General features: G+C 36.0%; 1 protein-coding gene across 1 annotated transcript in view; it reads right to left on the bottom strand.

The window, feature by feature from the left end:
* Positions 1-518: 518 nt before the first annotated feature.
* LRRC63 (leucine rich repeat containing 63) overlaps positions 519-16962 on the bottom strand; it is an 87785-nt gene continuing 71341 nt past the window's right edge. The window contains exons 11-12 of the mRNA XM_008050818.1: positions 14276-14515; positions 519-729 (exon numbers count right to left, since the gene is read on the bottom strand). Coding sequence (XP_008049009.1) covers positions 519-729; positions 14276-14515 — 451 coding nt within the window. The remainder of the gene's footprint in view (positions 730-14275; positions 14516-16962) is intronic.

Here is a 16962-nt window from a genome sequence, read left to right as displayed (position 1 = left end):
TGAATTCAAACAACTAAAACTGGGGCTGAAATTAATCTTTTATTTCTTCAAACAATACATAATTGAGATGGTAGGCACTGGACAGATTTCCTCAGAAATGCACAAATATTGATTACTAGAATGCATGACTTTGAAGTCGCATGCAGCACAGACCCCGCTGATGACTTTCTAATGCTCTCTTGCTGCTTCATGTGGGTGCATGAAAAGACCAGTGGTAAGATACAATCTATTTGGCAAAGAATTCTAAGATTTTGTTTTTGATAATAAACAGGTGCTGAAGAAATATTCTAGATCTATATTCAAATCTAAAGGCTTCACTAATCCTTCTTGAGTAATTATTCTGCAACAATTTCCTAATAATCACAAACATTCATAAAGAGCTAGAGTAACAAAGAGAATTCATATGAGAAGACACTTATGCCTTTCATACAAAGCCTGTACTCTCAAAGAGATTAATAACTATAAAGATATATAAACTTTATTGGCTTTTACAATAGGAATGATAAATAATTGTACTATCATTCTTTTGTCAACTCCAACTTTAGAGATATTCTTTTATCAGGACTACCATCTAAAATAAAACTGCTTTCCTTTATTTCTCTATAGCAAGAAGAAGAACAGACATGAAACATAACAGGAAGCTGTGATGCTCCAAAAATATCATAGGATCGGATGATATGAAAACCTTCACCAAACTTGGGACCATGACACCATTCACATCTGGATGTGCTGAAATGGGGGAAACACCAAATCAGTATTTAATACATTTCTATTAAAGTGAAGACACTGTGCTTGATGCTACACAAGAATCAGAATAACATAAAATACAGCCTTTATCTTTACTGAGCTTATCATCTAGATGAGGCACTTACCATCAAGAGAAAAATTAAATGTTAAAAGAGCTCAACAACAAAGCAGACATACATACAATACAATTCTAGCTTTTTGAAACACAAAAGTATATATCTATAGTAAGAAAACACTCTGAGGATAGATATCAAGTTGAAAAGAGTTATTATTTTTGAGAAATGTAATCACGGGAAATTTTTAATTTCTTTATAATGCGATTGTTTATTTTCCCAAATTTTAATAATAAATATGTATTATTTTTATGATTTAAAATAAATATGCAACTTTAAAAATCAAGGGACTATAATAATCCAGTATAGGACTAGAGTCTATAATGTATTTTTTGAATGGTTACAAATCAGTTAAAAAAATATATAAACCCATTAATATATTAGCATTAGCACATGAACAGACTCTGTCTTTTTCTCCTCTCTTACCAAATTCCTAATTAAGAAGCCTGGAAAGATGGGTTTTTATTAACCCTATATTAAACGGGTTACTTTCCAACCTGACTCTGGGATACCATCACATAACAGATAAAGAAGGAAATCAAAAATATTTTATGACTGGTCAGGATTGGTGGCTCATGCCTGTAATCCCAGCACTTTGGGAGGCTGAGGGTAGAGGATAATTTGAGGCCACAAGTTTGAGACCAGCATGGGCAATATGGACTTCATCTCTACAAAAAAAAAAAATTAACCAGATATGGTTACTCAGCTGTAGTCCCAGTTACTCAGGAGGCGTAAACAGAAGGATCACCTGAGCCTAGGAGGTTGAAGCTACAGTGAGCCATGATGGTGTCACTGCACTCCAGCCTAGGCAGCAGAGTTAGACTCTGACAAAAAATAAAAAAATGCTATGACCCTGCAAAGCTACCTCTTGGGGATATTTACATCTGTAGAGATTCCCTTTCTCAGGGATCCACAGAGAAGGTAGACATTTACTCTCTTCTCTTTCAGAGCTGCCACCTATGAGACTTCATCTACATATCAACAAAATTCCTCTCAGTGCCCCTTATCTCAACAGTGGCACTTCCTTCACTGATTTCAACATTTCTTAGGCAGAGCAAACCTTTGAATCCACCTGTGACTGACCTGTGACCTGCAAGCCTTGCCTGGAGATGTCCTACCTTCCTAGGCTAAACCAGTGTAAACCTCACAAGTACTAACTTATGGTTTTCCTAACTTCTGTTTTCCTAAGATATATATAACCAAGCTGCAATTCAAACATCATGAGCACACATTCTCAAGATCTCTTGAGACAGTGCCACAGGCCTAGGTCACTCACATTTGGCTCAGAATAAAACTTCTTAAATATTTAACAGAGTTTGGCATCTTTTATCAATACGATTATTCACAGGAGAATAAAAGTGAATATCAAGAGAACATTGGTAAAGCTTCTCAATATAACTAGCAATCAGGGACTATAAAATATCAATAAATAGCAAAGAAATGCCATTTCAAAATCATTGGATGAGCAAAATGTAAAGATCTGATAAAACAAAGCTTGGTGAGGATGAGAATCACCTCAGATTTTCTTGGTGGACTACAAGTTTGTATAATCATTTTAGAGAGTAACTTTTACATAAATTGAAACTGGACACACTCTATGACCTAGAGAAACTTGCACATTTGCATAATGAAATGTTTTTAAATGTTCATTGCAGACTTCTCCATAATAATGAAATATTGGAAACCACCCAAATGTCCATCAGCAAGAAGAATGATAAACAGATTACGAAATCTTCATTTCAAAGAAACCTAACCAGAAGTTAAATAAACTAGAGCTATGGAAATCAATATTGAAAAATCTGGCCAGGCATGGTGGCTCACACCTGTAATCTCAGCACTTTTGGAGGTGGAGGCAAGAGGATTGCCTGAGCCCAGGGGTACGAGAACAACCTGACAACTTGGCAAGACCTTGTCTCTACAATAAATAAAAAAAACTAGCCAGGCATTATAGCACATGCCTGTGGTTCCAGCTACTTGGAAGGCTGAGGTGGAAGGATCACCTGAGCCCAGTAGGTCGAAGCTGTGGTGGTCATGAGCATGCCACTGCACTCCAGCATGGGCATCAGAGTAAGATTCTGACTAAAAAAAACTAAAACAATAATGTTGAGCATAAAAAATGAGTTGCAGACATACATATGGTATGATATTTATATATATATTTTTTGAGTTGGAGTCTCACTCTGTCACCCAGGACGAGCGCAGTGGCACGCGCCTGGCCACTGCAGCCTCAATCTGATGGGCTCCGGCGATCCTTCTGCCTTAGCCTTCCAAGTAGCTGGAACTAGAGGCGCGTGCTACCACGCCCAGCTAAGTTTTGATTTATTGTAGAAATGATATCTCGCCAAGTTGCCCAGCTGGGTCTCGAACCCTCGGGCTCAGGCAATCCACTCACCTCATCCTCCCAAAGCGCTGGGATTACAGGCTGAGCCACCAAGCCCGGCTGATATTTATATATTTATATGAAGTTTAAAACGTAAAAAATAATGCTACATATTTGTCAGAGTTTTTTATAACTCCAATCAATTTTTCAATTCTCTGTGGACAGTAACTGGGTGTCCTACAATTCAATCAAGTTTTGACACCATCTACCCAGAGTTAGTATCAGACTTGAGAGGTTAAGTGCTCAATCACATATGACTGCCTTCACTTCAGACATCAGTTTCTAGCATTGGGTGCCCAGGTTCCTACACTTCTGCCTACCTTGACAAATTGGAGATTTCCATGACTCTACCACTCCCCAGATTTGATATTTTGCTAGAACATCTCAAAGAACTCAGGAAAATGCTCTACTGAATGAACCCGCTCTTGGCCAAGGGGACCTCAGAGAAATATGAAAAACTGAGTTCCTGGCCATGAAGGGAAAGGAGATCAGATATTGCTTGCTATATACCTGTTCCCTTTTGGAGTTTAGGCACAACATTAACATGTTAACATGTTAGCATTAACATTAACACAGAGACAATAGCACTGACAAGAACCAGACTCTTCGTGACAATAAGATAGCAAATTTCAACCTGACTCTAGGGTGGCATCACATGACAAAATAGCAGACCCTGGAGGAAATAAAAATATTTTACCCCAAAATATATTTATTTCACAGATTTTGAATTGGCCTTGCAAAGTCATCTTTTGGGAAAATATGCATCTGTCAAGAATCTCCATTAATGTAGCCAGCCCTTCCCTTTCTAGGCCTTTCCTGGTTCTGAGGGAGATTAAATAAGAGTCCGATACATTCAGGTCTGAAAAGAAACATTTACCATCTATTTTCTCTCAAGTCTGGTACCTGTAAGGCTTCATCTGCATAACAAGATTTGGCCTCTACAACTCTCCCACCTTATAGTAACTCAAGCATGTCTTGTCAAGTCTTTAGACACAGCTTAATTCTTTCAGCCAATTGCATATCAGAAAATCTTTGAATCCACCTATGACCTATAAACCCCATTCCCTCCACTTCAAGATATCCTAAAATATACAAAACCAAACTGTAACCAACAACCTCAGGTACACTTTGTTATGACTTCTTGAGACTGAGGTAGAAGGATCACCTGAGTCCAGGCGGTGGAGGCTACGGTAAGCTGTCATTGTGCCACTGTCCTCCGACCTATGTGACAGAGACCCTAAACCCTCCCCAAAACAACCACAAAGAAATACAAAAAAAAAACACTAAACTTTTAAGGATTACTAGACACTTGAAAAAGATCTCCATTAAAGAAAGACAGATCTATCATCTATCTATCCATCTATCTATACATAGTCCAGAAATAAACTCTAGTATATATAGTCAAATGGCTTTGACAGGGGTGCCAAGACCATTTAATGGGGAAAGGACAGTTTTATCAACACACAGTGATGGGAAAGCTGGATGTCCATCTATATGCAAAAGAATGGTATTAGCCGGGCTCGGTGGCTCAGCCTGTAATCCCGCACCTTTGGGAGGCTGAGGTGAGTGGATTGCCTGAGCCCACAGGTTCGAGACCCACCTGGGCAACTTGGCGAGACCTCATCTTTACAATAAATCAAAAAATCAGCCGGGCGTGGTAGTGCATGCCTGTAATTCCAGCTACTCGGAAGGCTGAGGCGGCAGGATCTCCGGAGCCCAGCAGGTCAAGGCTGCAGTGGCCTGGGAGCAGCTACTGCACTCCAGTCTGAGCGACGGTGTGAGACTCCAACTCAAAAAAAAAAGAATAGTATTAACTTAACCTTACCTTATACTATATGCAAAAACTAACTCCAAATGGATCAACAGCCTAAACATAAGAGCTAAAACTATAAAACTCCTAGAAGAAAACAGGGAAAAGTTTTTATTTTTTAGATATGATACCAAAATCACAGGAAACAGAAAAAAAACCAGATAAATTGTACTTCAGTAAAATGTAAAACTTTTATGCATTAAAGGATACTATCAATAGTATGAAATGCAGCCACCAAAATGGGAGAAAACATTTACAAAACATATATTAGAGAATTAATATCCTAAATGTATAAAGAAACAACAAAAACCACAAATAACCAAGTTTAAAAATGGACAAGATTCAAATAAACATTTCTGTAAAGAAGATATGCAAATGGCCAACAAGCACATAAGAAACTCAACATCACTAATCAGTAAGGGCATGCAAATCATAAGTACAGTGGGATATCATCTCATACCCACTGGAAGGGCTACTGCCAAAAACAAATAAATAAATAACAAGTGTGGGAGAGAATGTGAAGAATTGGAACCCTTTTGCCTTGCTGGTGGGAATATAAAATGGTGCAGCTGCCATGGGAAACAGCATAGCGTTCAAAAAAAATTAAAAATAAAATTATCATATGATCTAGCAATTCCACTTCTGGCTATATACCCAAAAGAATTGAAAGCAGGGGCTCAAAGAGATAGTTGTACACCCATGTTCATGCTAGCATTGCTTACAATAACCAAAAGTTGGAAGCAACCCAGTGTCCATCAACACATGCCTGGATAAACAGAAATACAGTGTAATATTATTCCGTTTTGAAAAGGAAGAAAATTCTAACTCATGTCACAACATGGATACAACTTGAAGATATTATGCTAAGTGAAATAAGCCAGACACAAAAGAATAAATATTGTATGATTCCATAAATGTGAATTACCCAAAAAAGTCAAATTTAGAGAGAGGAAGTAAAATGGTGGTTTCCAGGGGCTGATGAAAGAGAAGTATGGGGAATTATTGTCAAATGGGTATAGAGTTTCAGTTTGAGAAGATAAAAATGTTCCTGAGATAGATGGTGGTTATGATTATACAACAGTGTGAATGTACTTAATGTCATTAAACAGTACACTTAAAAATAATTAAAAGGGCTCATTTTATGTTATAATATTTTTACTACTAATTTTTTAAAAAAGAAAAGATAAAGCTATAAAAAAACAGAGCAGACAGAACTCTAAGAGAACAGAGTCAGGACAGGGAGTGGAATAAAATTTTTTAAAAATTACAATCAATAGGAGAGATTTGAAAAGTTACTGCATTCATGAAACAGAAAAAGGAGTACTCTCCATAACAATTACAGTATTTTACAGCTGTGCATAGTGGCATTATTCATAGTAGCCAAAAGGTAGAAGCAACCAAATGTTCATTGATAGAAGAATGACTAAACAAAATGTGGTATACACATACAATGAAATAGTATTCAGCTTTAAAGAGGAAGAAAATGTTGACACATGCTACAACATTTAAACAGAATTTTTTAAAAAAAACAATGAAAAGTAAAAAGAGGTGAACAAAAAGAAAGAAGAAAGAAGTCAAGAAATCAGAGGAAAAATCCAGAAGGTTCTATATTGGCAATTATAGTTTCAGAATGAAAAAGCAGAGGAAGCCAGCACAGGGGCTCACATCTATAATCTCAGCACTTTGAGAGGCTGAGGCAAGAGGACTGCCTGAGTCTTTCTCTACAATAAATCGAAATATTAGCCAGGCATGGTGGCACATGCCTGTAGTCCCAGCTACTTGGAAGGCTGAAGTGGAAGGATGGCCAGAGCCCAGCAGGTCGGGATTACAGTAGCCATGATCGTGATCCTGCACTCTAGCTGGGGTGACAGAGTAAGACTCCAACTAAAAAAACAAAAAGTTAGCAAAAAAATTGTAAGACAGTATTACTGAAGTGACATTATAAGTAACTTTTTCAGAATTGAAATATATGAGTTCCCAGATAGAAAGAATCCATCAGAGGCCCAGCACCAGATTTTAAAAAAAGATTCTCAAAAAAGCACATCATGAAAATATAGAACAAAGGAAAAAAAGAGAAGACCCAAAAAGCTTCCAAAGAAAAGATATAGGTTACATTGAAGATAAGGAATAAGAACACTATGGGTCTCAAACGGAAAACCAAAGAAGACTATGACTTTACAATCCTGAAGAAAATGATTGAACACAGAGCTCCATACCAAGCCAAGTTATCAATTAAGTCTGACTGACCAAACATGCATGGTCTCAAAATCTTACTTTCATACATGTTTTTGCAGGAAGATCCTGAAGGACAAGCTTCACCAAAATGAGGAGGTAAACAAAGAATAGAGTATCCAGTGTAAGAGATGGTAAAGGAAATTCCAAGATGGTGGTGAAGGGAAGTCTTGGAATAACAGTGGCACAGCAGCGGTAGAGAGCAACCTGGTTAGATTTCAGCAGGAAGACATAGGGCTACAGGATAGATACTGTAAAAAAAAATTAATGTAATTGATTGTTTATCTGATATACTCATAGTAATAAGAATTTAAATCATTCCATAGATATGTTTGAGGACACAATAAATGACACAGAAAACAAAGTAAGATAATGAAGATCAATTACCTTCTCTAGAAAAAACAAAATTATACAATAGGAAATATACCCGTTGTATATTGTGTACCTTAACTGTGTGCATATTTTGATTTTAAAATAATGTAAAAAAGAATTGATTTAATCTTATACAATTATTTCACTTAAGAAGTATTAAGTATCTAAGTTCAGGTACGATGGCTCAAGCCTGTAATCCCAGCATTTTGGAAGGCCGAGGTGAGAGGATTGCTTGAGCCCAAGGGTTCAAGACCAGTTTGAGCCACTTGGCGAGACCACATCTCTACAATAAATAAATAAAAATTAGCTGGGCATGATGGCACGTATCTGTGGTTCCAGCTACTTGGAAGGTTGAGGCGGAAGAATCGCCTAAGCCCAGCAGGCAGAGGCTGCAGTGGCCATAAGAGTGCCACTGCACTCCAGCCTAGGAGACAGAGTGAGATTCCAACTCAAAAAAAAAAAAAATCACATGTTCCTACTCATAAGTGAACCATGAACAACTACTGTAACACTATAAGAAAAGGTTTGACAGTAGTTGGAAACTGTGGTGGGGGGGTGGGGACATGGGAATGACAGTAGTCGAAATCTGACTGGGGGGCACACCTCATCAACAGGGGTACCTGCACGATGAATGTTTGTATAACCAACTCTGAATTGTACCCCACAATTTGAAAATTTAAAAAAAAAGAAAAAGCATTAAGTATTTATTATGTGTTAAGAACTGCTGTAGGTGTTGGAAAAATATTGATGAACAAAACAAGTATGTTTGTCTTCATGAAATTTCATTCTAGAGGGAAAGCTAGATATTAAACACAATAATTAGATAAAATATATAACAAGATAGTGATAAATGCTATGGAGAAAAATAAAGCACAAAAGAAAGAGGGCTAAGCAGTACCAGTAATGTGAAGGATATGGAACTTGAAATTTAAACAGGCTATTTAGAACTATATTAGGTGGTTTGAGAAAGGCAACAAGTATCTATGATGGTTGAGAAGAGTCCAAAACATATAGTTTGCTTAGAGGGAGTTCAGAGATAACTATAATGAATCCAAGAATGGTTTAAAAATGCCACCTAAAAATATGGAGGCAATTCAGAAATAAGCATTCAATATATGATAAAATGATTTTTGGCAAGGGAACCAAGACCATTCAATGGGGGAAAGTACAGATTCTTCAACAAATGATGTTGTGGATATCCACATATAAAGGGTAGTGTTGGATCCTAGCCTTACGCCATATACAAAAGTTAACTCTCAATGGATCAACAGCTAAAATGTAGAAGTTAAAACTATAAAATTCCTAGAACATAGGAGAAAACGTCATGACTGAATTTGGCAATGATTTATTGTGTATGACACCAAAAGCAGAGAAAACATAGATAAAGAGTACTTCATCAAAATGTAAAACCTTTATGTATGAAAGGACACTATCAACAGTAAAAAAGTCTAGTGCAGTGGCTCACACCTGTAATCCCAGCACTTTGGAAGGCTGAGGCGAGAGGATTGCGTGAAACCAGGGCAACTTGGCAAGACCTCGTCTCTACAATAAATCAAAAAACTAGCTGGTTGTGGTGCTGCACACCTGTGGTTCCAACTACTTGGAAGGCTGAGGTAGAAATCACCTAAGCCCAGCAGGTTGAGGCTGCGGTGGCCGTGAGCATGCCACTGCACTCCAGCCTGAGTAACAGAGTGACATTCCTACTCAAAAGAAAAAAAAAAGAAAAAATGTGAAAAGACAACCAGCAGAATGGGAGAAAATATTTGCAAAACAGATATCAGATAAGGAATTAACATCCAGAATATATAAATAATTTCTATAACTCAACAACAAAAACCAGAAACAATCAAATTTTAAAATAGATTTATATACGCATTTCTACAAAGAAGATATGTAAATATCCAACAAGCACAGGAAAAGATATTCAATACGACTAACCACTAGGGAAATGCAAATCAAAACCATAGTGGGATATCATGCCACACCCATTAGGATGGCTAATATAATTTTTCTTAATTACACACACCAAAAATAATACCAGAAAAAAAATGTTTGTGAGAGAACAGATAAATTGGAACCCTTACGTGTATTGCTGGCAGGAGTGTAAAATGGGGGAGCCATTGTGGAAAACAGTACACCAGTTCCTCAAAAAATTAAAACTATAATCCATCAATTCCACTTATGGGTATATAACCCTCAAAATGGAAGGCAAGTTCTCCAAGAGATACTTGTACACCCCTGTTCATAGTGGCATTATTCATAGTAGCCAAAAGGTGGAAGTAACCGAATGTTCACTGATAGAAGAATGAATAAACAAAATGTGGTATACACATACAATGAAATAGTATTCAGCTTTAAAGAGGAAGAAAATGTTGACACATGCTACAACATAGACGTACCTTGAGGACATCATGCTATTATATGAGTCTACAAGGTGTCTAAAGTAGTCAAATTCATACAGAAAGTAGAAAACTGGTTGCCAGAGGCTGAGGAAATGGAGAATTGTTTCATGAGTATAAAGTTCACGTTTTGCAAGCGGAAAAGACTTCTGGAGATTGGTTGTACAACAATGTGAATGTACTTGACAGAACTAAACAGTTGATGGTAAATTTTGTTACTTGTATTTTACCACAATTGAAAAATCTGGAGGCAAACACCAGAAGATAACTGCTATATGATATTGTTTGGCAATAAGTAACACTGGATGACTCTGGGAGTAACGGGTGAGGGACAAGGATGACTGATTTTCATTAGAAGATCAGTAACAAATATTTCATCTTTTTTTTTCTTTTGAGCCAGGCTGGAGTGCAGTGGCATGATCACAGCTCACCACAGCCTCAAACTTTTAGGCTCAAGTGATTCTCCTGCTTCAGCCTCCTGAGTAGCTGGGACTACATGTACACGCCACCATGCCCAGCTAATTTTTTGATTTTGGGGCATGAACCACTGCACTTGGTCAAACATCTAACAATAAAATAGATCAGTTATAACAATATGTCAGCATCACTACTCTTGCACTTTGGGTAGCCGGAACTACAGGCAAGTGCCACTATGCCTAGCTAATTTTTTGATTTTTTGTAGAGATGTGGTCTTGCCAAGTTGTCCAGGCTGGTCTCGAACCTGAGGGCTCAGGCAGGTCTTCCACCTCAGCCTCCCAAAGTGCTGGGATTATAGGTGTGAGCCTCCATGCCCAGCCCTGTTCTATATTATTATTAGTTATTATTGTTAATCCTTTACTGTACCTAATTTATAAATTAAAATTTATCATAGGTATACATATATAGAAAAAATACAATATAGATTTGGTACTATCCATAATTTCAGGCATCCACTGGGGTTCTTGGAATGTATTCCTTATGGATAAGAAGGTACTACTAAATATATATTTTTCAACTATTATAAGCATTACAATATCTTCTTCCAGCTGATGGCTTGTCTTTTCATTTCATTGATGGTGTCTTATATTTATGGAAATATTACTCTTTTCTCAAGGTTGAGAAACTTTGCTTTACTGTTTATATTTTTTGTGTTTTATTAAAGATGTTTTCCCCTACATACAGATAGTTTCCCATACTTGCTTGCAAAATCTTTAAAGTTTTGCCTTTCATATTTAAATCTTTAATTCAAGTGGAAATTATTTTTGTATATGATGGTGACATGGCAGGAATCTAATTCTATTATGTTTCCTTGTGGATGACCAAATGACTCAATATCACATATTGAAAAGTCTATCCCTTCCCTACTGATCCACATGCTATTTTGTGAAATATCAAGTTTTCCCATATGCATGGGAACGTCATAACTGGGCTGTTTTCTCTTCTGATGGCTGATTTGTCTTTACTTGCCCCAATACAACCTGTATTACTTTCCCTAACTTTATAGTAAGTCTTGATGTCAGGTGGGCAGGTCCTTTATGTTAGGCTTCTTTCTTGAGTTTGTCTTGGCTATTTTGAAGTCTCTGCTTTTCCATATACATTTTAGAATCAGCTTAAAGTTCCTCAGAAAATTCTATTGAGATTTTCATCAGAATTGCATTGAATGTGTAGCTTTATCTGGGAGATAACTGACATATACATTCTTGTCCTTGAATATGTGTATTTCCCCCATTTAATTCAGTCTTCTTTGCTTTTGTATAAAGCTTTAACTTTCTTCTCCATAAATATCTTGGAATATTTCACTTGATATATTCCTAGGTACATTAGGTGTTTTTTCTTCCTATAATAAAAAGTATCTTTTAAAAATTACATTTCTAACTGTTTGATTCTGGTTTTAGTTATATGTTTTTAACCCCATAGCATAGACATTGCTATTATTATTTCATAGAAATCATGTTTGTTTGCCTGCATATTTTCCAATTTCTTTTCTCACCATTCCTTCTTACATATCGAGCCATTTTCCTTTCTTATGATGCACATCCTTTCAACTTCTTTTAGTAAAACCCAGTTGGGAGTAAATCCTCTTTTTTGTTTTCTCATTTTTTCTCTTATTCTCAAAAATTAGTTTTGTGAGCAAAATAATATTTTTTCAGTCATTGTTCCATTGTTACTGGTAGTTGATTTGTTGTTTTTTGTAAGTGATTGTTTTCTGACTGATTTTAGGTCCTTATCATTGTCTTTGGTATTCAGTTTCACTAGAAGGTATTTTACTTAGCTTTCATAGAGCTTTCAATGTCTGTAAATTCACTTCTTTCATTACTTCTGAAAATGTGAAGTCATTATCTCATTGAACAATGACTCCCTCCCTTCTCTCTGTTCTCACTTTCTGAATCTCTAAGTGTATGTTATATCTTGTTCTTCTTTCTCCAAATCTCTGTGCCTTCTGTCTGCATATTCACTATAATTTCTTCAGACTTCTCTTCATGTTATATAATCTGCTGTGTAACTCATGCATCAAGTTAATTTTAACCATTGCATTTTTTTATTTCTAGGATTTTATTTCAATTAAAATTTCTTTTTCATATTTTCCTGGTCATATTTGATAATATATTATTCTTTAACTATTTTTAAAATTATATTTTATCTCTTCAAACACCTAAAGAATGCCATTTCCATAAATAATACTAACGTCTTAGGTACTTGAAGATTAGTATCTGTTGATTGTTTTGCTGACTTTTATTCTTGGTGTCTTGTTTCCTCATGCATTTGGATATTTCTTTAAATTGTTAAGATAACATTCATCTTAATTTTCTAGGATCTTTATAGTGTTCATTGAAGATTTTTTTTTTTCCTCAAAAATATTTGTTCTGTTGGGAGAGAGTTCACTGCTCTGGGACCATTTAGCCTCTTTTGGGGTCTAATTTAATTTAGAAATCTCAGCTTCCCTACCCTGTGGTGAATCCAAATCTTATGGTCCCATATGGTTTACCACTCACTAATTGGGGTTTAATTCTTTACAAATTTCTTTGCCCCTTAAGATTTTTCTTACTTTCTCATGTGCAATCACAAACACTGACATCTCAATACATTGAAATAAAAAAACTTCTGGACCCGGTTCCTTTTTTATTAGTAGATTTTTAACAACTTTTTGAAGTTTTTCCGATGGTTACTAGTCTATTCAGGTTTTCTGCCTCTTGTTGAGTCAATATTGGTAATTCATATATTCCTGGGAAACCATTATATTTAGGCATACAGTAAATATTTGTTCATAAACCTAAACACTGGTAGTCAGTATTTCAGGGACAATGACTTATATCATCTGAAGGAAATATGATATAAGCCTAAGTGGACTGTGAGAATGTGGAGTTTAAGAACCCTAGTCCTGAGATTAGGCAATGATTCCAACACTAGTCATTAATACCTGAGGGAGAAAAGTTGCTCCATGCTTATGGTCTCTATGTCAGAGTGGAGTAAAACATTTCCTGCATAGTGTGCCTGAAACTAAACAATTTTTGGGGAAGAACCCACTGCTATGTACTTAGTAATTTATAGAAAAGATTGACACAACAGCCATAGATCTTGCTAGCCATCCATCAGCAACTCACATTTTCACACTGGATTTAATTAATAAATATTTTACAATATATTATTTTCATCATCATTATTATTATTTGAATCAGTCTCACTCTGTCACCCAAACTGGAGTGCAGTAGCAAAATCATGGCTACAACAGCCTCAACCTGCTAGGCCCAGGAGATCTTTCCACCTCAGCCTTCCAAGTAGCTGAGACTACAGGAGTACGCCACCACATCCAACTAATTATTGTGTTTGTTTTATGGTAGAGATAAGGTCTCACCATGTTGCCCAGGCTGATCTCGAGCTCCTGGGCTCAGGCAACCCTTTCGCCTCGGCCCCCAAAAATGTGAGCCACCATACCTGGCTAAGAATATTTTAAAATAGGGTGAATTTAGTCTACATTATTATACTCGAAGAGCTGGAAGGAGGAATTTGAAGAATCTGTGTATGTTCTGTTTGTAGGGTTTTGTGTGTGTGTGTGTGTGTGTGTGTGTGTGTGTGTGTGTGTGTGTGTGAGAGAGAGAGAGTGTGTGTGTGTGTGTGTGTGTGTGTGTGTGTGTGTGTGTACGTGCATTAGTAAAACTGTCATCTGGGCCTGTAATGTAGAACATTTTAAATTTTAAATGCTCAAAAATGTGCTTTGGTTAAAAGGACTTCAGCATTTGCTTACCACTTTAGTAACTTTTGAACTTCCACCGGGACATCATCATAAAGATTATGTAGATTATTTCTGACAATAAACAAAGAAATAATTTGAGTAAGTTGTTGTGGATTATTTAAAGAATTTTCTTTCCAAAAACAGGGATGAGTGAAATTATTCTCAAACTGAATTCTTGTCAAGTTAAGCTTCAGAATTCCATGTGGAAAAAAACTCAGTTCAGTCCCATCAACATTTAGTTTTTCAAGTGACCTGTAAATAAAGAAAACCATATTTTTAAAGGTATTAACAGAACATATAATATTGAAGTACAATTTTGTCAAAATGTTCTTGAATATTGGTATCAAACCTAGTAGCAATAAAATACAAGTATGCATTTAAATTTTTTTAGAATCAAGAGAATTTATTTATAAAGCAATTGAACCAATAATTACTAAGCAAATGAGTATGTTTGGGAAAATAGCATACATTAAGAATGTATTTGGGTTTTTTTGCAACATGTCATCACTATGAAGAAAGAAATAACATCCACAAAAACAGCAACTAATGAATGTCATATTATATAAAATATAGTATATTATAATGATACACAGAAGGAATATGTTTTCATGGACAAGTTAAACACAAACACATGTTTTTTCATTCAAGCTGAACTACAATAGTGAAATTTATGCTACCAAAATGTATTATGTGCTATGCTATACCATGACTTTTCATCACCTTAGTCCCTTGGGTTTTCCTGTGTCAATTGCTTCTAATAACCTTTACTCTTTTATTTAATGAGAACCAATAATACTGATTTTCTCCATTTTCACTTGCCTCCGTGGTGTTTTGTAAAGTCACTTATTACCTTTCTAATTGGTGCTGGAAGCAGACAGAAAAGTGACTGTTCATGAGGGACACATAAAAATCAAATCAAAGCCTAGTCCAACTTTGTCAAATGCATTAGAGGTGAAGAGACTGATATATGGACTGTAGGTAATGAGCAGCTGGAGGCCTCTAGAGTCTCATTTAAAGTTTAGAATCACATCTTACACCCACACAATTTAAGTTCTTTATGACTCCTGCTGATAATATTAAAATATCATCAAAGGGGGTATTTAAAACCATGAGGATAGAAAGATGACTCCTCAGCTATCTTCATCCCTCACCCCAGTTTGACTAATGAATGTATCATGGTCTAGAAAAGATGAGCAAAACCCCAGGCTCTGCTTCAATCCTGAAGGAGAGATCTGGCATAGTCACCTCTATCTTCTGCACAAAATACAAGCCGAGGGGACAGCAGCAGAGAGCTGATCTGAATGATTGTGTCCCTCTAAAATTCAAATGTTGAAATCCTCACCCCAAGTTGATAGTATTTGGAGGTTAAGCTTTCAGGAAGTAGCAAGGTCATGGAGGGAGCTTTCATGAGCAGGATTAGTGCCCTTATAAAAGAGACTCAGTTTTGTTTACAACGTCCACCATGTGAGGTTAGAGTGATAAGATGGCTGTCTATGAGGAATAGACACTGACACTGAATCTGTCAGTGCCTTGATATTGGACTTCCCAGCCTCCAAAACTGTGAGAAATAAATTTTGTTTGCTTATGAGCCACTCAGCCTATTGTATTTTGTTATAGCAGCCTGAGCTGACTAATACAAGCCCTATGTGGACAATCAAATGTCCACCCATAAGTGACATCATTTATCTGTTAGGTTTAAGATTCAGAGAAAAAAATTACCCATGGATTCCATATGTGGTAAGTACTTAAGAAAAAACTCTAAACAGCCAATGAATCAAAAGAGATACCTCCAAATTCAAGATGAGGTAAAAGAGAGAAAACAGCAATAAACAATGAATCTTGAAATACATACAGTTAAATATAAAAGGAGAATAATTGAAAATGCTTGTGAAATTTAAGTGATAAATAACCATTATTTAATAGAGACATGATGCAGAGGAAAATACTAATGTAAATCTGAAACAAAACTTTCTAAACTCTTTCAGCAAAACCTACAGTTAGATAAGGGACAGATGGGCTTGGAGGGAAAGCAGAAAAATAAAAATATTCTAAAGTTCTCAACTGTCAGTGGAAAGCAGTAGTGGGGAGACAGACCATTGTGGTGGGAGAACTAGCTTTTATTTTGCTTAAAATATTAAAGAAAAATGTATTTGATCATGACTTTTGCAGAAGGAAAGATACCTATTAGGAAGATAAGATTAGGAAGTATAATAGACCTCCAAAGTTAACAAGGAAGGACAAAAGAGAATAAACAGCATCCTGGGTGAAAAAAGGAAACAGGAAAAGGGGAAAGTAAATAAATACCAAATACAAAAATGGAAGGCAAAAAATTTAATATATTGGCCATAACAAATGAATAGGCTGAATTCTCCTGTCACATGGAAAATTTAATAATTGGCATAAACATTAGAAAAGCAAAAATAAAATCATCTCATTTTGCTAAAGGTATGGTTATGGTCCTAGAAAACAAGAGAAACTCTAGTAAAACTAAATCAGAACTAGTAGGAGAGCTTGGTTATATGGGGTGGTATTAAATTAGTATAAAGAGGTCTGTTGCTTTTCTATTTAATACTGGCAATAGCCAGTTAGAAAAGGAAATAAGATAAACATTACATTCACAGTAATAACAAGAGAATTATAAAATCCTTAGAAAAGGTACTAAAAATATGAAGTGAGCTATAAATTCTTATGAAGAACAT

Source organism: Carlito syrichta, unplaced genomic scaffold, assembly GCF_000164805.1.
Source record: "Carlito syrichta isolate Samal-C Ts95f unplaced genomic scaffold, Tarsius_syrichta-2.0.1 Scaffold153723, whole genome shotgun sequence".
Taxonomy (NCBI): domain Eukaryota; kingdom Metazoa; phylum Chordata; class Mammalia; order Primates; family Tarsiidae; genus Carlito; species Carlito syrichta.
The sequence above is the reverse complement of the archived record's forward strand: the minus strand, read 5'-3'. Positions and strand labels throughout refer to the sequence as shown.